At 41.2% G+C, this 23,523-nt stretch overlaps 1 protein-coding gene across 1 annotated transcript in view; it reads right to left on the bottom strand.

Annotated features, from left to right (window-relative positions):
* The window catches only part of dicer1 (dicer 1, ribonuclease type III), a 40,024-nt gene extending 17,140 nt beyond the window's left edge, over positions 1-22,884 (bottom strand). Inside the window, exons 1-19 of the mRNA XM_067479434.1 lie at positions 22,620-22,884; positions 20,263-20,310; positions 19,087-19,191; positions 15,102-15,302; positions 14,263-14,425; positions 13,927-14,057; positions 13,499-13,633; positions 13,236-13,396; positions 12,849-13,017; positions 12,136-12,608; positions 3,976-4,108; positions 2,840-3,082; positions 2,533-2,687; positions 2,304-2,436; positions 1,389-1,464; positions 1,148-1,287; positions 580-759; positions 282-495; positions 14-167 (exon numbers count right to left, since the gene is read on the bottom strand). Of these exons, the coding sequence (XP_067335535.1) occupies positions 14-167; positions 282-495; positions 580-759; positions 1,148-1,287; positions 1,389-1,464; positions 2,304-2,436; positions 2,533-2,687; positions 2,840-3,082; positions 3,976-4,108; positions 12,136-12,608; positions 12,849-13,017; positions 13,236-13,396; positions 13,499-13,633; positions 13,927-14,057; positions 14,263-14,425; positions 15,102-15,215 (2,774 nt within the window). The 5' untranslated portion in view covers positions 15,216-15,302; positions 19,087-19,191; positions 20,263-20,310; positions 22,620-22,884. The remainder of the gene's footprint in view (positions 1-13; positions 168-281; positions 496-579; positions 760-1,147; positions 1,288-1,388; positions 1,465-2,303; positions 2,437-2,532; positions 2,688-2,839; positions 3,083-3,975; positions 4,109-12,135; positions 12,609-12,848; positions 13,018-13,235; positions 13,397-13,498; positions 13,634-13,926; positions 14,058-14,262; positions 14,426-15,101; positions 15,303-19,086; positions 19,192-20,262; positions 20,311-22,619) is intronic.
* Positions 22,885-23,523: the final 639 nt, after the last annotated feature.

Below are 23,523 nucleotides of genomic sequence, written 5' to 3'. Positions count from 1 at the left end.
GGTGAAGAAATACCTTGGAATGATAACAGCATCCTGGTAGTCCTCCAGCTTGAAGGTGAATGGGTTCTGCTTGGTATACTGTGTGGTTGGAATGCCAGTGCGAGCCTCAGACTTCTCAATGTCCTCCATGAACTTAAAGTCCATGTCAAGTGTGTTGGAGTCCCCAACTGAACAAAGTGATAGGCCAGAGCACATTGGGGAATGAGAGGAACAGGCGAGCTCAAATATCTCTATCACACAGATCTGAAAAAGTAACAGTTACTGAGTGCACTTCTACTCACCAACATTTAGAGGTAGAATGCAGTAAGCCGAGTCAGCCAGCGTGGGCTTGAACTCCAGTGCAGGTTTTTCCAGGCGGAGGATGTGGGAGAAGATGTACTGGTGCAGACGAGTGATGAGCTCGAGTTGGGCAGCAGGGAGTGTAAAGCCAGACTTCTGCAGCTCGATGGAGATGGTCACCTCACCTGAGCGAGTGTACACCGGGAAATGGGGGATCTAGACAGAAAGCATAAAATTCCTGTAGTCTAGTAGCCTTTGACTAGTGTCAGAGAACAGGAAAGTTTTAATCAGGTGACATACTCGAGGTATAGGTTTGGCAGTCAGGATGCCGAAGCACCTGGTGGTGTCCTCAGGTGGGTAGAGCTTTCTTCTGCGGAAGTTAAGTTCATCAGGGAGTGGGGTGGTGAGGACCATCCCAATCACATATAGGTAGTAAGTCTGCTCTGGTACAGCATAACTGTCCCGCAGACACTCTGGTATCTGGAGAAGACCAAAAGTGAGGAAAATACTCTAAATGTGAACGTTATGTGCATATTCCCTGCATTAAAGTCACCAATGAATTAATATCTGTTTTACCTTAAATCATTTTACAGACACTGTAAGTCACTTACAAACAAGGTACAAAACAAGCAAAAAAAATCAAAGTCCGAGAGAAAACTTTAAAGCACAGTGCTATGAAAACAAATGTTTCGGTTTCATGAGACACCATTTATATTTTAATTTTAAAATATACTGAGTTTGGTAGCTTACTCTACTATCATGGGACCACTACCTTTTGCTGCTATGTGCTGATCTAGATGCTCATCCCTTCCTAATTCTCAACATCTAATGAAATGCAAACAAGACTTCAGCAGAGTGACTTTCTTACGGCTTTAGGGTAGCACTGCCTCCTCTTCGTGGAACCGGGCCGGCCTGGGACACTGGTCTCCTCTTCATCATGAAGGTCCAACTCCTCCTCATACTTCACTGTCTCTTTCCCAACTGGCATCAGGTGGTCATCCAGCTCACCTGAGGAGAAAGAAATCATGAACAATCCACAATAGACACAGAAAAAAAAGATACTCCTAGTAATTACACATGCATCTGAATAATTTCAATTTAGGGTTTACCTATTTTGTGGAGTTTCTCACAGCATACTAGTGCAACAGCTTTCTCTGCCAATCTGGCACAGTTCATTACAGGACCCTGTGAAGGACACATGAATAAAAATAAGAAATGTCAAAGACACAATTAAGGTCTTCACACACTAGAGATGATTATGGAGCCATAACATCATCATTCATCATTTCTGGTTACTTTCGCCAACTTTTTGCTGGTGACAGTAGCACCTCTGACCAATCACACACCCAAAACAAAAACCAACACATTCAACAGGGTGTGATCTTTGCAGGTTAAAATGCTTACAATTAAGCCTGCAGTGCATGTCTTGCATCATGTTTGTGCTGGATGGGAGTAGAACATGTTAAAGTATCAACAATTTACTTTCTGTTGCTAATTGTTTCACTAAAATTGCAGCACTGTCAAGTGCACAGTTTATAAACTGCAATAATTTACCTCAGACACTAAGCTAAGCTAAGATACAGTTCCAGGTCAACCTCTTCACTGACATTGCTCCATGGCTTTGTAAAATGCAGTGTGCACAAACTTTGAAAATGCCTCCCAGACATCCTGAAGTATGTCTGAATCTGACTGGCAGAACTGCAACTCCTGCACCAAGTAGTGACACCATTTATTTTCTACTCTGATTCTCATTGTGGGATTCCCGCATTCTTCTCTTAAGAATCAACACCCGGTCACTTTGTGTGAAATCAATTTTGTAGCACTTTTTTTTTTTTTTAAGATCCCACTCGCATAGATGTACTTTTTTTTTTAAACTAATTCAGACTTGTCTAACAATCTGAATACACATTTTACATTAATGACCAAATAAAGAAAATTCTACAGAATTCATAAACTGTAAGGCATCAATGTACAACTGTATATTTTTTTACCAGAATTCCTAAACTTTAGATGTTTGTTCTTACCTTAACAGGAACTCTCAGAGGGGAGTTGATGGGTAAATAGAGCATGGACTGGAAGCGTCCATCCTTTGTTTCCACAGTTTTACATTTGGGTGCTAGGTGAGTGAATGGGTCACTTGGCAGCCGAGCACAATACCTGAGCACCAAAGTAAAAAAAAAATGCCATTAAAGAATAAAGTTATTTTCTTTATAACCATAGGATTTTAAGAATTTGCAGAAACATCATCATTACCTGTTAATGTGTCCAATGGCTATGTTAATAGTGACCCGGGGACCTCCATCCTCAGATCGAAGCACATAGGGGGGGAGGATATTATCGTCATCCAGCACTTGCTCCACATCAAATTCGCTTACCTCCACTGACTTTGAACACTTGTTCCTCAAAATCTGCTCAAAAGTAAATAATAATCATCACTACGTATTTTTTTCTGCACTTTACAGAACTAAATCATTTCTCCTAAAATACATTAATGACTGGACCAAATTATTCAAATAATTATGCCCCCACTAAATCAAATGAGGCAAAGAACAAATGTTACCTTCTCGATTGCCTTGTAGGTAGTGAGATCTTCCTCAAAGGCTTTCGTTCTTTCACTGTCCGCCAGCATAATGTAGTTGGACACAGGTGCCCGAGCTCTTCCTTTAGACTGGACATAGGACCTGTACTCTGTGGGTAGGTCAAACCGTACCACCAGGTTACACTTTGGAATATCCACGCCTTCCTCCACGATGCTGGTGGCAATCAGAAGATTTGTTTCATGAGCGCGGAATTTGCGGAGGACCTGTCGGGTTGAAGGTTGGGGGGCCTGTTAGAGAACATTTATGGGAATGCTGATGACAAGTGTGCTCTGTCCTTTCTCTAGTCAGCCTTGTTCTGCCAATGGAAAGTCTGACAAACCCAGGTCTTACACTGCCCATTGTCATGGTCCTCTCAGGCGTCAAAAAAAGGCAACTTCTGCCTAGCCAGTTTCAGTGTTAGTTCAGAGGTACTGCTTACGTTAGAACTACTTTTTTACATTTCAACAGCCAAATAACAGGATCCAGGACAGGAAAACTGGTTGCAGAGTGGCAACAACTCTTTGATAGTCTTTAACCAACAACTGAACCTTTGTTGTGGGCTGGGGGTGACTGAGTAAAGCTTTGTTGTAAAGGAAAAAAAAAAAAACCAGTGTATTATTTATTGGATTTTAATAACAGTAATGTGATAAATACCAGTGCAGTTGATGCTAGTTAGATAGCTAAATAACGTATTTTCTATAAATAGTGTTATTTAAAACTCAAAACATACAAATGTAGGCTCAATGAGCCAGGAATAACATTTTTGAAGAAACACTATGATAAGTTGCTTGTTGTCATACGTAGCGTAAGTGTCATTGTATACCGCAATGTCATAATGTGGCCCTTTAGCTTTTGGAAAAGCAAAGTGATTCTTAAGAGGTGTGCAGTTTGGAACTTCTTTGAACCATCTCTAGCACCAGTTCAGCACTAGCACCAAGTTGATGTTGGTCAAAAGGGAGCATCTGTGTTCAACAGTGTTTCCCTGATATGTATTAAATTGTGACACACTGTCACATAATAGACATAATCCCTGCAATTTGCAGATTCAAATCTGTGCCACCTTTCAAACGCTGAAATAGCATTTGTGTGAATGTCAAATCCCACATAATCTGTGTACCTCTTCTTGCTTCCTGAACTCCACCTCCATCTGCTTGTTCCGTGGCTGGTTTTTGCCAATGCTATGGCCTGTAATGAAGTTGCTGCTGATGTAAGCCAGCTCTGGGTCCTGCTTGCCTGCTTCTTTGATAAGACTGATGAAAAGAGAAAGATCACATCAGGCACACAACACAGTTTATTTCAGCTGCAACCATCGAAAAAAATTGTGATTACTGCCAAAACATTATGTGCAATTGCAGAGCATCTGAAGTCACTTCAGAGTATATATTTACATTGCTTTGCAATCGCAAATTGAAAAATATTACCATTTCTGCCCATCACCCATTATGACAAGCATGGGCATGAAGAAATGTTTTCTTCTCTGAACAGACCAAATCTGAACCATTTGGCTAGAACTCCCGAACTGACCACCCGAGACCAAGCAACCAGCATGGTTCACGTGAAAAAATACTTCAGGGTCTCGGTAGGGTTGTTTGTGTCCCTATTTGGTGGGGATAGCTACATCCAGACCTGCACAAACCAACCACACTAAGGAAGAAAATAAACCAGAGTTTGATTCAACCAGACTAACAACATAGGTCTGAAAATGCCGCAAGATGCAACTTCATTGATTGATAAACAAACACTAAAGTTTATTCCACATAATGTAAGTCAAACCACTTTAGTTAAAATAGCAAAGCCACTTACAAAATGCAACCGCAAGGGGACACAAGCCAGTGTCTTCTTGTGCCAGTCCCAAGTATGGATAAATGCAGAGGGTTGTGTCAGGAAGGGCAAAAACACATGCCAAATTAAAAAAGGGAATCATGACTTTCACACCGAAAATGACTTCAATACCGGATCCTGAAAGAGGAGTTTGTGAGGAATGTTCTAAAGGTGAAAAGAGTATCAGACAGGTTGATGAGTCTGAAGGTGGAAATTTAAGGCGTGATGTTCAATGTTGTTAGTGCTTATGCCCCACCGTTAGGATGTTTCAATCGACATGTAGGTGAAGGGAACAGAGGTGATGAGAATGTGATGGGCAGATTTGGTTTTCAGGACAGGAACGGAGAAGGACAGATGGTGGTAGACTTTGCAAAGAGGATCGAAATGGCTGTAGTGAACACTTTCTTCCAGAAGAGGCAAAAACATGGGTGACATATAAAAGGGGAGGTAGAAGCACTCAGGTGGACTAGATCTTATGCTGATGTTGTAATCTGAAAGAGATCTGTGACTGTAAAGTATTGGTAGGGGAGAGTGTAGCTAATGTAATCAGGGAGACAGGTAGGAGGGTACTTGGTGTGTCATCTGGAAATAGGAAACTGGGTAAGGAGACTTGATGGTGGAAGGAAGAAGTACAGGAGTTTATACAGAGAAAGAGGTTAGCTAAGAAGAAGTGTGACACAGAGGACTGAAGAGAGTAGACAGGAGTACAGGGAGATACAGTGTAAGGTGAAGATAGAGGTGGCAAAGGCCAAACAAAGAGCATATGAGGAATTGTATGCTAGGTTGGACGTTAAAGAGGGAGAGGTGGATTTGTACAGGTTGGCCAGACAAAGAGACAGAGATGGGAAGGATGTGCAGCAGGTTAGTGTGATTAAAGATAGGAATGGAAATGTATTGACAGGTGCCAGGAATGTGATGGAAACATGGAAGGAGAACTTTGAAGAATTGATGAAAGAGGAAAATGAAAGGGAGAAAAGTAGGAGAGGTGACTGGTGTGGAGCAGGAGGACGTTGAAGAGGATGAAGACTGGAAAGGCAGTTGTTCCTGATGACATACCTGTGGAGGTCAGGAAGTGTCTATTAGAGGTGGCAGTAGAGTTTCTGACTAGCTTGTTTAACAAGATCTTGGAGAGTGAGAGGATGCCCAAGAATGGAGAAGTGTACTGGTGCTAATTTTTAAGAACAAGGGAGATGTGCAGAGCTGTGGCAACTACAGAGGAATAAAGCTGATGAGCCAAACAATGAAGTTGTGGGAAAGAGTAGTGGAAGCTCGGCTAAGGGCAGAGGTGAACATTTGTGAGCAGCAATATGGTTTCATGCCTAGAAAGTGTACAACAGATGCAGTATTTGCTTTGAGGATGCTGATGGAAAAGTACAGATAAGGTCATAGGGAGTTGCATTGTGTCTTCGTAGATTTAGAGAAAGTGTATGACAGGGTGCAGAGAGAGGAGCTGTGGTATTGTATGAGGACGTCTGGAGTGGCAGACAAGTATGTTAGAGTGGTGCAGCACATGTATGAGAGCTGTAAGACCGTGGTGAGGTGCTGTAGATGTGACAGAGGAGTTCAAGGTGGAGGTGGGTCTGCATCAAGGATCAGCTCTGAGCCCCTTCTTGTTTGCTCTGGTGATGGACACGCTGACAGATGAGGCTAGACAGGAATCTCCATGGACTATTATTTGTAGTGAGAGCAGGGAGCAGGTGGAGGAAAATCTAGACAGGTGGAGGTCTGCTCTGGAAAACAGAGGAATGAAGCTTAGCCGCAGTAAGACAGAATACATGTGTGTGTCAATGAGAGGGACCCAGGTGGAATGGGGACGTTACAGGGAGCAGAGGTGAAGAAGGTGCAATACTTAGTACTTTAAGTACTTAGGGTCAACGGTTCAGAGCAACGGAGAGTGTAGAAAAGAGGTGAAGAGGTGTGTGCAAGCAGGTTGCAACGGGTGGAGAAAAGTGTCAGGTAGTGTTATAAAAGAGTATCCGCAAGAATGAAAGGAAAGGTGTTTAAGACGGTGGAGAAACCAGCGATGTTGTTTGGCTTAGAGACAGTGGCACTGAAGAAAACACAGAAGGCAGAGCTGGAGGCAGAACAGCTTAAGATGTTTGGGAGTGATGAGGATGGACAGGATCAGGAATAGTACAAGAGGGACAGCTCATGTTAGATGTTTTAGAGATAAAGTCAGAGAGGCCAGACTGAGGTGATTTGGATATGTTCAGAGGAGAGACGGGGATCTCGATAAAAGGATGGTGAGGTTGGGGCTGCCAGGCAGGAGGTCTAGAGGAAGACCAAAGAGGAGATTTATGGATGTAGTGAGGTAGGACATGAAGTTAGTTGGTGTGAGAGAAAAGGATGCAGAGGATAGGATTAGATGAAGGCACATGATTCGCTGTGGCGACCCCTGAAAGGGAAAAGCCGAAAGGAAAAGAAGAAGCAAAGGCACAAGCCACAACTCAGTTTCTCTGGTCACCTATCCTATAACAATTCTGACATACACTAATCAGTCCCAGCCTTACTTTGTTAATGTCCTGGTGGACAGCAGTAAGCATGGGAAGAGTTAATTTGCTGGACATAACAGCTCTCAGAACAAATTGTGCAATTTTGCAGTGTATGAAGTTGTGTAGCTGCAGACCATTTAGAGTGATCAATGCTCTGCCCTGTACACTAGATTAAAATAATGTTTACACACATCGCAACTTGTTTACTGATCAGCCTACTGTTTGCAAAACATTGCGTTACTTGAAATAACCCCTGGTTCTTTGATTACAGGTGTTTCGCTATGGGATTCGCCTTAGCATGACCAAAAAAGGAAGCTCCAATGACACCATGTCTGTTAATGACAGACAGGTTGAGCTGTGCTCCAGGCTACACTCTTCTCTTACCATGGCCGACCGCCCCTCCTAACTCATTCTAGGCACTTCTTTCCGCAAGGGGGGAAAAATTGGTGAAACACCTCACTTTGTTATCAAAGAAACCGTGATTACGTCAAGTAACCCGACATTGTTTTTCTAACATTTGCTCTGTGTTTCACTATGGGAGATATAGCCCACTTCCGTATTGTGTAAGATCTCCCGAACCGTACATACAGCCATGGTCTGAAGACAAACTTTAAGGTGGACCCTGTGCTTCAAGCACTGCATGAGCCATAGATGGTCCTGCAACATCAAGATCAACATCAATAACACAGTGCTGAACAACACGCCCTTAAACAGGGCCAACGAAGTGGCCATGCTCCTGGTGGAATGAGCCCTCAGCCCACTGGAGGTTGAACACCCCTGCACTTGTGTGCCGTAGATATGGCCTCCACAATCCAATGAGATTCTCTGATGAGAAACTGGCTTGCCCCTGTGAGTAGCCTATGAGACAAACAGCTCCTCTGTTTTCCTAAAATCTGCTGTCCTTCCCACATAAACATGTGAGGCCCGCACCGGGCATAAAGTGTTAAGTTGTTGCGCCTCCTCCGATGGAAATGGGGGAGGACGAAGTACAGGGAGTAAAACCTTGATGAGCTTCCTTGTTCAGAATAATTCTGATCGCCAGTTTGTTAAACATAGATTAGTTTTATAAGCATAGCAATGGAAATTTATGGAGTTTTTCTAATAATGTTGCCACAAGGCTCTGTGTTGGGACCAAAATATTTTACTATATGTCTCCTTTAGGCAACATTATTAGAAAAAAACTCCATAAAAATTTCCATTGCTATGCTGATAAAACCAAGCTATATCCATCTATGGAACCAGATGAAAATAATCAGTTAATCAAACTTCAAGCCTACAAGACGTAAAGGCCTGGATGTCCCAGAATTTTTTACTTCTAAACTCAGTCAAAACTGAAGTCATAGTATTTGGGCCCAAAAATCTCAGAAATATGATGTCCAACCATATTGTAACTCTAGATGGCATAAGTCTGGCCTCCATTACTACTGCAAGGAACCTTAGAGTTATTTTTGACCAGGAGTTGTCCTTTACCTCACATATAAAACAAATCTCTAGAACAGCTTTTTTCCACCTACAGAACATTGCCAAAATTAGTTGCATCCTGTCTCAAAGTGATGCTGAAAAAAATAAAAATAAAAATAAAAAGGAGTCCCTGCATTTGTTACTTCTAGGTTGGACAACTGTAATTCCCTACTATCGGGAAGCCACAGTAACTCCCTAAAAAGTCTGCAATTAATCCAAATTGCTGCAACAAGACTGCTGACTGAACCTAGCAAGAGAGATCATATTTCACCTTCACTAGCTTCTCTCCAATGGCTTCCCATAAAATCTAGAATACAATTTAAATTTAAACCCTGCTTTATACATATAAAGTTCTAAACGGTCAGGCTCCATCATATATAAATTACCCTTATAGTCCCATATAATCCCAGTAGACCACTTCAATCTCAGAATGCAGGCCTACTTGTGGTTCCCAGAATTTTCAAAGGTAGATTCAGAGGCAGAACCTTTAGCAATCAAGTTTCTCTCCTGTGGAACCAGCTCCCAGTTCAGATTCAGGAAGCAGACACCCTCTCTATTTTTAAGTCTAGGCTTAAACTTTCCTCTTTGATAAAGCTTATAGTTAGTTATCATTATGCTGCTATAGGCTTTGACTGCTGGGGGACCCACCCCTCGATGCACTGAGCTACTTTCCTCCTCTTGACCCTCTCTCCTCTCACCCCACCATTGTCATTACTGCATTTCTCACCATCACTCAACCAAAGCCCTGGACTGCCGCCTGGAGGAGAGTAATAGGAGGTAACTCACAATGCAGATCTCATCCCAAAGAGACGGGTTAAGGGTCCAGTTGGCAAACCATGTCCTCCAGGATTTCTGCCTGGTATGCCGACAGCAGTGTAACTGCATTAATAGACCACATGGACTGGGCTGCATATTTGTAAATTTTTGGGAAAATGGAAGCGGTAAGGCGATCCATTTTGCTAGCCAGAGAATGTTGGAGGAGGCTGAGATTGCCATTCATCCACTGAATTTCAAGTTTTGAATAACCTTTCAAAAGTGAACCACTAAACCAGTAACGGTAACCAGTAACCAGTAACCAGTAATCTCTTTTATGCAGGCCGGTTCATCTTTTTTATGCAGGCCGGGACTGCCGGTAGAAGCTGCTTAGCTGGTGGCTGAGTCGGCAGAACCCTCTTACCATTCTACAAGTCCCACTCTGCCCCTTCAGCGTCCTGGGCCATCAGCCACTGCCTTTCCGATTTGGATGCAGTCCGCTTACACACCTAATACAGGTTGCCATCTACTGGAGGACCAGCATCAGCGGCACTGGAAGACCTCGAGTGTTGGGCCAGGCAGGTGGAGTCATCCTCTTCTTCCTCCATACCATCCAAATCAAGGAGGTCAGACCTGGCATCGCACACTGTGTCCTAGATGCCCGGATCACCCTCCGCTTGTTCGGCAAGTTCATTGAATGATCCAAACTTGTCATCCATCACATCCGCCCAACTTGTTGTAGCTCAAGGATAATGGGTGTCCATCCTGGACGTAGGGATGGCTGATGACAGGGATGGATCCTGGTTATCAGCCAGCGCTACTTTCAACTTCCGTTCTAAAACCTTTTATGGCATCGCTGAACAGTGCGTGCCCACCTGCGGGTCTGCCCCCGAGGCCTGAGTGTGTTTAGCGCCCATGCATACAATGCACAAGGGGTGATGGTCCTTAGTCAAGATGAAAGAGCCAAATGATGCGGGAGACACTCTTCACCCTTGGGCTCCAACCCTTTGGACTGCGTTGTTACCGTAGACATAACGAAGCTCACAAAGGGAGTGGGACTATGTAAGAAGTACCAGACTAACTTTAGGCTTGTCAAAACACGTTTTAGTTGAAGCGATGACAGCGGGGTTTATTCCGAGCCTACCGCAGTCGGTAAAGTCAGCTCGCCGTATGTAGCTACACTTTGAGATTGAGCTAGCAAGAGTTGTTGGCTTGTTGTGGCACTTTAGCCTAAGTTACACTGGTACGCTACACCGGTAAGCAACTACAAGGTAGCTACAGGAACCCCTCACCCTGACTTATAATAGCGCACAGAAAGACAGCGAGAATGAGTTAGGAGAGGAGGTTGGCCATGATAATTAGAGGAGGGTGGAGCCCAGTGCACAGCTGTCATTGGAGCTAGTTAGTCACACCAAGGCAAATCCCATAATGGAACACCAAGCGAAAAAGAACAACTAGCATTTCTCACAGTGAGGAGATGTCTTTCAACAAATTACATACAGTTTCAGATGTTATATCAAAAAGTCAAGATTATTCTTTACATGCCTTTCTAGCACCAAATATTGTTTATCAGGAAATGCTACCCTATTCCCGCTGAAAGGATACCTTGTTTGATGCTGTTTGTGTGTATTACATTAAAGATCTATCGGAAAATTTCTCCTGATCATTTTGATCTTACGCCAAATAAGGTTAACGTTTTTCTTTCCAGTTTAAACTTTAACTCAGATGAAAACTGAGCAAATTATGTTCAAATTCATTCATCAATCATTTGTTGTCTACATGTCAGAAGGGATGAACCTAGTTTAGTCTTTACATGCTTTATCCACGTTGCCTGCAAGGATTTTTGTAATTCAGCAGATTTCACTATTACCTGGTAAATGCTCTGCACTTACCATTTATAGCACCTTTCTAGATATTCATGCTCAAAGCCTTTTATACTGCTTCTTACTCACACACACACAGCAAGCCAACACTCACCAGGAGCAACTAAGCTGGGGTTCAGGGTTTTGCCCAAGGACACTTGCTCAAGGAGTCGAGGATCAAACTTACAACGCTGGACCTCCTGCTCTACTGTTGCAGCAATACACCACAACACAGTGTCAACAAAGTGAGGGAGATGTGCCATACACTTTGTTTCCCCACACAGACTTTAGAGATATTTGCACATCTGCCTGGGCCCAAGTATATTTGGCTGCCGATTTTATAAGATATCTGTGTAAAACAACAACACCTGGCTTACAGAAAAAATAGAAATAGGATGTTCTCTGAACAGACACGCTTGCAGGGTAATAATGTGGATTCACACCAAGTCAACAAACCAACAGTTGCATTTACACATTTCAGTTACAAGGTAAGGCGACCCTTATCATCACCTTTAACAACTTAAAGACTTGAGCTATAGCCTACAATACTGCTGTCTCTAGCCAAAGGTATGAGGTATGAGGTATCACCCTCTATAACCTCTAAACAATCAGAATAGATCACGGGAGACTACTCTCTGTAGGGTCAAAAAAAGATTTCTTCTATATTAAGACTACCATCTTACATTACTTTTAGTTACTGTAACATGTTAAAATAATTTCAATGAATCAGATCAACTGTAAATCAAGACCTTAATCAAAATCACTAGTCAACATTTTATATTTTTCCACCTCATTCATTCATTTGTTTTATATAAAGGTATTACTGTATATAGGAATTTCTATTGCACTCACACCGCATGACAAGCAGCAACAAAAATGTACCCCTACCGGTTGAGGACAACAGCTGTGTATCGTCTCTCCACAAAGATGATTCCACACAGGATGTTGGTGAACGGTGAGGGAAAGTTGGCTTCTGGCCTCTCTTTGACCTCTACCTCCTCATCCTCATCTTCATCCTCTGAGTCACTCCAGGACACATAGTTGTCTTGGTTCCGATTGTTGTACCACTCCACGCTCTCAAACTGCTGCCGTTCAAAGGGCTTGTATTCATGAAGGATCTCGAGCAGCCGGAGCACCTTGGGGGTAACAAACTTGAGGTCCAGTGAGGCGGGAGAGAAGTGTTCCTCACACAGGGCGTGCACTTTGCGCAGGATGGTGTCTGTGAAGAGCAAGAACTTACGGTTGAGCTCCTCCTGCTCATGTTTGATGTACTTCTGCAGTTCCCGTACCATAATGCCTGCTGCCTTATCCGCACACCAGGGCCCCAGCACCTGCAGCACAGCTAGGCAATCACTCAGGACCTGGACAGGATGGGGAAAGTGAAAACTGCAATTTGAGGGTTGTTTTACAGGTGTGTTTTCTTTCTCTCATTTATAGCTTAAGGAACATTTTCAAGATCATTTATATGAACTCACTTTACCTTAATACTGACAAGAAGAACACAGGTCTACATGTAGCTCCTAGGCTAGAATCTCCCCCCACTGATACTATTTGGTGAGTGGACACTGATTCACTATTTCCTAACTGTATATTCCTCTGACCTGTTTGGATATGAATGTGGGGTCACGGTCTTCTCTGGCAACAGATATGTTGCAGTCGTTCAGAAAGTGGAGAGCTTCATCTAGCTCCGCCTGTAGACGGAAGGAAAGACCGCTCTTATCTACATAGGGGCCGCAATCCAGCACCACTTCTCTTGGCTGAGAGGCGTATCTGAAACAGGTGAACGTATCATTCAAGTGCTTAAATTTAAACATAAAAGATAAATTTAGCCATAAAGAAAAGTGCAAAAGAATTGGTATGAGCAATACAATTGTGGTACAAAGTATTGTATCCTTAAGTTCAAACAAGCTTTCCCAGACTGTTAAAAGGAACAGGTCTTCTCCCGTGCAGCTTGCTATAGTTCTTTAAGTCATAATGGATTGATGTACCTGTCCAGGACCACAAGGTCAGTGGCAGTTTCAGCATTGCTCTTCAGGATTCTCTCCAAGTTCTGGATCTTCTCCTCCAGTTCTGACGGATCACACTTTCCATTCAGAATAGAGGCTGTAAGACCGAGGATACGGGGGCTGCATGAACAGCCTTCAAATAGCTGCACGGACAGAAAAGAACTATGTCATTCACAGTTCACACTTGATTGACATTTACAATTGTGAAAAGAGTGTGAATATTTTCTCTGAGACACCCCTCTTACCTTCATTATCTCACGGTAGGGGTGGTCTGTGATGGCCAGGTGACAATCATCGAAAACCACCAGGTTGATTTTAGACAGCGGTAAGATTTTATTCCTCAGAACATGCTGAAATATGTGGCAAGTCATGACCAGCACCTGTAAGACAATAATTTTAATAATGTTTTATACATCAGCAATGACCAACATAAATCAGATTAATTAACTATGAGATTTAACAAGTTAGAGTAGCTTAATATATGGCCTAGGGTAGATACGGTACTGTGGTGGAACCACTGGAGGACATGAACACATTTTTTTTTTTAAGGGCAGTGCATCGATTCAAAGGCCAACTGACTTGAACAGCCCAGACCCAACCCAGGCCCAGCATAGAAGCTCAGAATGAGGGTCAGCCCAGTTTAAACTTTTAAAGGCAAACAAAAAGGACACACCTGATTCTGTATTATCTCTTGACTCCACTGTTGGTCAGTCCATGCTGAGTTCTCCTCCAAATTTGTGTACTCTCCCACTTGAAGATCAGAGTGAGTCCTGACTGCAGCCGCTTGTTGAACTACAGACAAGGCTGGAAAATGAAGACCAGAAACACAGTAAACTACTTAGAAATAAATTACATTTAACTATCGTAAAATATAGAATACACGCATTAAAATTTTAATTTACAATTGGATGAAACCTGGGGAAGAATACTGTTTTTAAAACAAAGCTGATAGTAAGTGGCCGCAGAAAAATCAAGGGCACATTTAAAACTATAACAGTACTTCCAGTACCTGTGTTCACAAGAAAAACAGTCCTCTTCGCATTTTCTTGGTAATATCCACGAATTTGGTGGGAGAGCTCTTTTGTTAAAAGTACTGCAATAAAGGTCTTCCCTGAGCCAGTATTCAAGCAGACGGTAGTATTACGTTCAAGAGCTGCTTCAAGAAGTTCTACCTGTAGAGGATGGTTCAGGTTTACAGAGAATTAAACAGAAGAAGAATGTGACAAATGTGATAAATGTTGATACTAAAAAAGCCAATAAATGAGTTTATTAAAACACCCTTCAAACCAAGCTTGGATGTGCAGGAAAATGGCAATGTCAGCTCTGCACAGGGTTTACCATCAACTGTCAGTATTGTTCTAAAATTACACTAACTAATTAATATCAGAACTAGTTTATCTCATGTAAAAATTGCATTTAATGCTAAACTGGTATCAAATCGGTTGCAGCTGTTGTAGAGATTAATTCATTAATTAACTTAATTTTCCCTCCATTGTAAGTTTACCAAGTGAATGCAATAAAAATCATGTGTCCAGCCTTATGTTAACGGGACTAACTTGGAAAATGTCAATTTAGAATAAATTCTGAGTAAATGAAAACATGCCATACCAATTAACTACAGTTAGATACACATAGTAATTTTTGATTAATTGATAACTCATTAGAGCTATCAATTAATACAAATTATTATTTTTTATTCATTTATTCAAATAGAATACTAAAGCACAAAAATAAAAAACAATTATGTTATACCATTATTAGCTCCTTACTACTGCCAGTTAACAGCAGAAGACATGGCCTGCTTATATAGAGCAAGTAGTTAAGACATATGGATGGACGACTCCTTGCCTGATATTTCCTAGGCGTATAGATGTTATCATGGATAGCCTCCTGTTGCCATGGCAGACCAAAGAAAGGTCCCATTGGTGAAGTGGCAGGGGTGACAAGCTGCAAGCCTGCCATGCTTCAGACAGGTGGAGGTGAGGGGGCTGGGCTCCTCCAGTTGTCCACTTTATCTCATTTCATCATCCTATTCCTCTAAGAAGTTCACTGGCCAGAGAGATAAGGGGATTGTGTTAATATACAAGATCTATCAATTGATACTTTGTTTCAATTGCTATCCTAAAAGTTGAAAATCCACATCAGCAGGGAACACGTATGAGAAAAGACACTTCAGGCACAGGTCTACCAATGACAGGCATTTCCACCCTTACTGCTGTTAAAATGGTAATCTGCAGTAAACAAGGCTGGCTCACGCCACCCCAGCTGCGCTCTTCCCAACAATGCCCCTTCCCAGTCTGAATATCACTCTGTTAGGGTCACTGTACTGGCTACAATGTATGTGATTGTGATCCTTCGGCCACCAACATCTTAAGGAACTGGATGGGCTGTTGCCTCACTTCCCTGATGGTGGAAGATGCCACTCCTCATCATCCTAGGAGATATGACCATCCACCTTAGCAGAACCCAGGTTACGGTCGTACGTGGGTTTTTGACCAAATTTGATCTGAAACTTTTCCCAACCTAAAGAGCTGGCAACCACCTGGGCTTAATTCTAACACAAAACTGCAAGACAGAAAACATCTCAATAACAAGTTCCCATAATTCCACACCACTTTTTACTTTCTGCTACAGCTTCAGGTCTCTCAATGCTGAGGAGTTTTCTTCCCTGGTCTTTGCAGCTATAACCCCACATGTCCACTGCACCCTCGACACAGACAATCACAGCTTCTATGCCACACTATCAATTTGTCTGTATAATGTCTGCCTCCTGTTTTACAGATCTGCCTATTCCTCATTTCCCAATCCCTGGCCCACTGAACTGATCCTTTAACATAGCAACACGCTCAGTACTGCTGAGAAGAAGTGGCACAAGATCAAGACTATCTGTGCTCTGGCTGATTATTATAGCCTGCTTGCTACTTTTCCCTCACAGCTTCAAAGCAAAAAACTGAATACTACCAGAACAATGTTAGAACACCGCTGACATCAGAAAACTGTTTTCCAGTAGCCCCCTCTATTTTACTGAGTACTTTACCTGCTTCTTCAGTAACTTAGGTGGCAGCCATTGATCAAAGAGTACCTCACTCTCCTCATGATCCTCTCTAACCGAGGAAGGCACATCCGTGTTCAAGAAGAAGAATTTCATTTCATTATTTTTCTTCCGTTACACAAATGATTAATACTTCTCATCACAGGGACCTTCCCCACCGAATTTAGACAGGCCTAGGTTACCCCACTGCTTAAGAAACCTACTCTCAACTCTTACCTAGAAGATTACAGACTTGTCTCTTTTCTTCCATTTCTGGCCAAGACCCTTGAACTCAATTATAGATTTTCTCTCTCTATACAACCTCCTGGATGTCAACCAATCCGGATCTAGGTGGGGTCATTCTACAGAAATGGCATTCCTGACAGTCGTCAAATCCCTGTGGGTTGCAAAAGCTGATAAACAGTATTTTGTTAAAATCCTACTCAATCCACCTGCAGGCTTTGGTAAAGTTAACCACAAGATTCTCCTTTCTGTGCTCTCCAACTTGGGCATCTTCGGTAAAGCTTCAGCATGGGCTTAGGTCTTAGCTATCAGGACAAATCTTCAATGTATCTAACACTCACAGGTTCTCCACAGTGGTCATACAATGGTAGAACAAGCTGCTACCAATCTTTGGATGCTCAGCAGCTTTTTTCCCTAAGTTGTTGAAGACGGAACTCTTAAACTTTGTATGCATTTAAACTATTTAAAATAAAACTTGCCCTACATGTCCTATAGTGCACTTGGATCTCATGAAATGAAAAAAATTTTTTCCTCATAGAACTTTGCCTTAATGTTTTGCCCTTGCCTTTATTTTGCTTGCTCTGTACTTAACTTGTCTGTCTGGATAAAAGCATCTGTCTAATCGCTAAATGTGATAAAGAGCTGCTGGCAAACCTGAGAAGTTTGTGTAGAGCTTGTTTAAAAAGTGACAAGTTTGTTTAGAATGTGACAAAAGCCAATTCAGAGCTTGATTACAATGTAAAAACAGCTAAAAATATGAAAACAAGTTGTTTAGAAGTTGCTAAGACTATGACAATAAGTTTTTTAAAGCCTGTTTAGAAAACAACAAGTAGTTTAGAATGCGAGCTAGTTTTGAAAACAACTTGTTTACATGCTATACACTATATAAATCTTTAGAATGTGACAACAGCTAATTTAGAATGTGAAAACAAGTTGCTTAGAAATATTTAGATCCTGACAATAACTTGTTTAGATCTTGTCTAAAACTTTACATCTTTTGTAAAGTTGTTTACATCATGAGAACATATTGTTTAGAATGAAAAAAGTTACTTAGAAGTGGACACCAACTTTTTAAGTTAACTTGTTTAAACACCTTCTTTATTTGGTAACAAAAGCCTATGTAAATGGTAAATGTTCTGCACTTATATAGCGCGTTTCTACCTATCGGCACTCAAAGCGCTTTACACTGCTTCTTATTCACCCATTCACACTCACAATCACACACACACACACTCATACACCGGTGGGGAAGCTGCTATGCAGCTGGCCAACACTCACCGGGAGCAACTAAGTTGGGGTTCAGTGTCTTGCTCAAGGACACTTCGGCATGTGACCGGATGAGCCGGGGATTGAACCAACAACTGAGAGATTGGTGGACAACCGCTCTACCTTCCTGCACCACAGTCGTCATGTAGAGTTTGTTCAGAACACAATAGCCTGTTCAGAGCTTGTTTAGAACAAGACAGCGCATTTTATAGAGCTTGTTTAGAATGTGACAACAGCTCATTTGAAACATGAAAACAAGCTGTTCAGATTTCCCAGAACTGCTCTTCAGTGGCAACTGTACTTGTTTGTAGTTTTTTAAGACACTTCACATCTTATTGTTTAGAACATCACAACAGAGCATGTTCAGAATAGCTTCTTAAGTGTTTGTATAAAATGAGACAGCATCTTGCTTAGGGATTGTTTAGAAGGCAATGCACTAGGTTGAACTTGGTTGAAGAATGTTAGAGCTGGCCGCCACTCACCGGGAGCAACGAAGTGGGGGTTCAGTGTCTTTCTTAAGGACACTTCGACATATGACCAGAGGATCGAACCAACAACTGCGAGATTGGTTGACAACCTTCCTGGGCCACAGTCGCTCTCATTGAAGACAGCTTATTTAGAGCTGACAACAGCTTGTCTAGACTCAAGAATATGTGTCTGTTTAGGCCCTAATTGGACAAATGCAATTTAGCAGTCTGGGTAACTTTTTTGTAACCGTTTTTGATTTGAGTAAAGTATTTTGAGCCCCTTTTTTTGTGTTGCGGAGTGTATCGCTTTTATTGGTTCTATGCGCCTTTTCTTTTCTTTTTTTGCAGTGCCCTCAAGTTGAAAAAGTTTAACTCAGGATGTAGAGATGTTTAGCTAACTAGCAGACTTTACTTATTGGTTAGGCTAAAGACAATGATGTCATTTTCAAAAATAAAGGACATTAAAAAAAATGACATTGTAATGTGTTGTTACATTACAAAACATGTTGTGTTTCTTTGTTGATTAGCTTCTTGCTCTGAGCAAGACGTTTGCTCTGAGCTTGTTTAGAATGTGATAACAGCTTGTTAATAACAGCTTTCTCATGACAATTACAACTGAATCAAATTTGTTAAGGCCCAGTTTTTGTCAGAACAGTTTAATATACTATATAAATCATTTGAGAACAACCAGCATGGAGCCGTTTTGAGCTTGCATTTAGACATTCAGCATGCAAAGTTAATTTAGAGATTGAGAGCAAAATGTGCTAAAAGTACTTAAATAGTAATAAATGATTTTTGATGGGAAATATTTATTAAATGTACTTACAGGTAATAACTGAGACTTTGTGGATAAACTGACACTTAATCTGGGCTTCATGATAAATCCCTTAATCAACTCTGGATGATCCCCAATATTTAAAAAGGGACAAATCTGAAAAATCAAAGAGAGAGAATTGGTCATGCATTTTAGATACAGCACCAGCATATATAAAAAGGTCTATATAACAGTGTAATACATCAAAATAAAACAAAAAACATAATAATACATTAAATTAAATAATAAGTTATTCTGGCTATAGAAAGCAGTAATGAAATTGTGATCTGCAGGACTCAAAACTGCAAGCAATCAATGGCAGTTTGTGAACAATATTATTTAAGAAGAAGAAGAACCTTTATTATCATTGAGCACATATACATATTGCACATACATGTTACAATGAAATTCTTTCTCTGCGTTTAACTCATTCCCCTGGGGGAGCAGTGGGCAGCCACAGGGCAGCACCCAGGATACTAGCGCTGAGTGTCTCACTGAAGGACACACGTGGTGGGTAAACTGGGATTTAATCCTGCAAATTCTGCATCCCATCCTGCTGCTCTAGCTATTGAGCTACCAGGCTACCATTTTAGGTACAACTTTTTTTTCCTGTAGCACACTGTAGCTTTGTGGTCTGCAGGTTTAGTGTAGCAGAACCACATGGGGTGGTCTGCATAGACGGATTGTCCAATTTGTGATTCACTATGCCACTAGTGTCACCTGACTATGATTTATACAAGCATGGATCATATTATGAATCATTCTCTCTGCACTCTCCTCTCCTTTTTTGCTGCTGTGTTTAAGCAAAGTAAGGCACACTGTACATGACTTTAAAAATAGATCAGGGAGCATTACAAAGTATTTCTTCCTCTTCTTTAGGCCCTCATCCAGTGCAGTAGTCCACTAACTAGGTTACCTATGCATAAAATGGTATGGTAACTTGAAACTGCATATAATAGAAATTATTTTACATTATATGCTATAACAAAATTCGTTTCACCAAGTTTGGATAAAATAGAGCTCTGGAGCCCTGATAGGAATCTGAATGATTAATAGTAAAGAACATACACCAGTATCAGTTACCATCAATATAATATGAAGAATTAGCATTTCTTCATGCTTCTATTTTTAAGTGCTGATACTTTAATCTTTGAAATTATTGTTTGACTCAAAAGTAAAATGTCTTACCTCTGCACAAACATCAAGGGGTATAAACCTTGACTCAATCCTCCAGCCCTAAAAAACAAACAACCAACAAAATAATAATAAAAAAAATAAGGAAATGACAAGGTAAAGCACTATGGAAAAGAATGAGGAAAGATGAGACAAGCATTTCAACACATTGACAGAACTCAAAATGACTACCAGACCACCCAGATCTGCTATGAAGACTACTGAACCCCACAGCTGTAACTAATCCCAGCAGTCATCTTGATGAGGCAAGCACATATCTTTACGTTAACGCAGTGACTCAAATTTGCTGGTTTAAAAAAAAATATGTAAAATGTAGAATATTTGGCTGAACGAAACATACAGAGTGTTGGCGCTTTTAGTGAGGGGCAAAAGTGCACTGCTGTAAAAGAAAGGGGTGCACTAGCTTTGTATCAATACAAAACAGGAGCATCATCACAAAACGTAAGAGGGCAAATTAACTAGTAAATGGTCTGCACTTATATGTTTTGTACCTTACTGGTACCCATAAGGCTTTACACTTGTTCTGTGCAACTGTGGCTAGGAAGTCCACCAATCTCACAGTTGTTGGGTTGATGCCTGGCTCCTCCGGTCACATGTCGAAGCGTCCTTGAAGAAGACACTGAACCCCAACTTAGTTGCTCCCAGCAAGTATTGGCCAGCTGCATAGCAGCTCCCCCATTAGTGTGTGAGTGTGTGTATATGAGCTCTATACAAGTGCATACTATTTACAGTTTCCCATTCACCCATTCGCACTCACAATCAACATTGGGGGAGCTGCTATCCAGCCCCCCTACACTCACCGGGAGCAACAAATTTGGGGTTCAGTTACTTGCTCATAGACACTTAAACAAGTGACAGGAAGAGCTAGATATCGAACAAACAAGCCTGGGATTGATGATCAACTACTCTACCTACCGAGCCACAGTTAATTGTTTTAAGTAGAATGTGTAGCATTCAGAATTCAGAAAATGTAATTGCTTTGAATAGGTATTACTTTTTTGTTTTTTGTTCAACAACAGTTTTGCCAGTGTGGTTTTGTTTTCATTTATTTCTACATGTGCCAGTGGAAATCCAGTAAAAAACAAACCAAAGTAATATACCAATACCTGAAGAGGCACACAATTAGATGTTTCACAATAAAAGTAACACACCATCTGTTTGTAGTAGTAAAAGTTCAATACAAGTAAAACTTAACTTAACTAGAACTATTATAGTTGCTGATGAAAAGGTGCCGTCAAACATTTGTGAATAACTGTTAAATAGTGCTATTAGATCCCCCATTGGTCAGATCCCTCTCAGCAGTGGCATATCAAGATTCAACAACCCACTCCAAAGTACTTTATTCCACCAAAATTAGTGGCAAGCCATCTGCCACATAACAGTTTCTCCATCACCTGAGAAATGCTGCTCTACAAACTCTAGCTACAAAATGACATAGCCACAATAATGTTAACATTCCTATTGTGTTTCAAACACATTTTCATAAAAACTGATAATTTGGCTACATGTGAAATTAATTTTACAAGGTTAATAAATTAAACAACACGTTCAGCTGGACACTTGGCGATTGTGACAAACGTCAAGCACAGACCATGCTGTCTAAGGATAGCTAGGTAGTTAGCAGCTCTATTTGTGCCAACCATTTACCTAACAAGCTCAATGAATACAAACGACCATTTAGCATTTTTAATTAAATATGCTGTGACACCTTCTTTAAGCAATGTTCACTCTAAAGAGCAAATGAGCCTTTTAAGGCCTCTGGCCTGACAATTTGTGACGTTAGCTAAAATTAACAAGTTAACGTTACTGCTACTGTAACTGCTACCATAGGACAAAATATGTTACGTTAGCTTAACGATAGCTGGTGCTGCGTTGTAACATTAAAGAGATACTTAACAAAAGCAGTTAACAATGTCATTGGCACGATCTAGCTTCTTACACAGCGTTAACGTTTGCCCACTGAGCAAAGAAACACATAGCTGCTTTGGATACAGTCTTGCAATGTTATACAGTATAACTCAACCTAGCATGACTAGCGAACGTTAACTCAAATGGCTCGTGTATGGTAATTAGCTTGGCTATCTTAATGGTTAAATGCAGGCATATTGAGGGGTTTTGCCTCTCCCTGATTGTGTGATTTATAGAGCAACACAAAAACGTGACTTCGCCCAAAATCAACAGCGTGTAACGCAACGCTACAACTGAAGTGGATTGAAGCCACCATGCACCATCACCATGTTAGCCAGCTAGCCCGCTAACTATGGAGCGAGCGAGCTAAAAGCTAGTGAGGCCACCACGTCCACAACAGTATTCCAGAAAAATAAGTAATTCATTGCAGCAGATTGTCTCACCTGATGTATGTTTTTTTTTTCAAGTGATCGTCTTGGCTACAAAGACTTCAAATCATTCACTGGTTATCCGCACTGCCATTCACCCCTACTGTCCCGATTTGGTGACTAGTCGTCCACGGTGGGACCACTTCCTTTCACCTGGGCCTCTGCCACGCAAAACATTACGTTAATTACGCAAGTAACGTTCTTACTCCACCACGGAAAGTCGAGTGAAGTAAACGAGAATCCCTATTCTCCGCGGTGCGCTGATGCCTGCCCCAAGAGGAGAAAGAAAAACAGAATAAGAACAACTGGTTCACCAACTTAGATGCTTTCTTCATACAAAGAGCAATGCACTACCAAACTCAAACTGGTAAAATGTGCTGCGTCTAACTTTATGTGCTATACTGTCATAAGTCATTGTAAGTGTTAAAAATAGTTCATTTTAAAAATACATTTTCGTGTTCAGCTTTCTCAGCTGTCCTCCAGATGGCAACACTACTGCACATGGGCATGACGATATATACTCACTGAATATAATGTGATATTTGTGTAGCTGTACTTCAACTTAACACCCCATTTTTTCAATGAAACACGGTATTTAAATGCACATAAAGACATGTAATGATCTGTCCAAATGGTTTCAAAGCTGTCAGTAACACTTTTATTATAAAAGGCCTAGCACATTCAGAACTGTTGCATAAACTTCAATTAGTCTCTTTTTGTTTGTTTCCAAATTTTACTACAGTGAACTTTATGCCTCTCAGTCAGTTATAAAACTTGGGGCAACTAATTCATGTTTTATATATGTAGAGTTTTGTTTCATAATGCTATATACTTATTGCACACATTTTCATATAATGATCATAAGAAAAAAATGTCTGCCCTATAAACATATTTAACAAAATATAACTAAATTCCAAAG

This window comes from Channa argus, chromosome 16 (genome assembly GCF_033026475.1).
Source record: "Channa argus isolate prfri chromosome 16, Channa argus male v1.0, whole genome shotgun sequence".
Taxonomy (NCBI): Eukaryota; Metazoa; Chordata; class Actinopteri; order Anabantiformes; family Channidae; genus Channa; species Channa argus.
The sequence above is the reverse complement of the archived record's forward strand: the minus strand, read 5'-3'. Positions and strand labels throughout refer to the sequence as shown.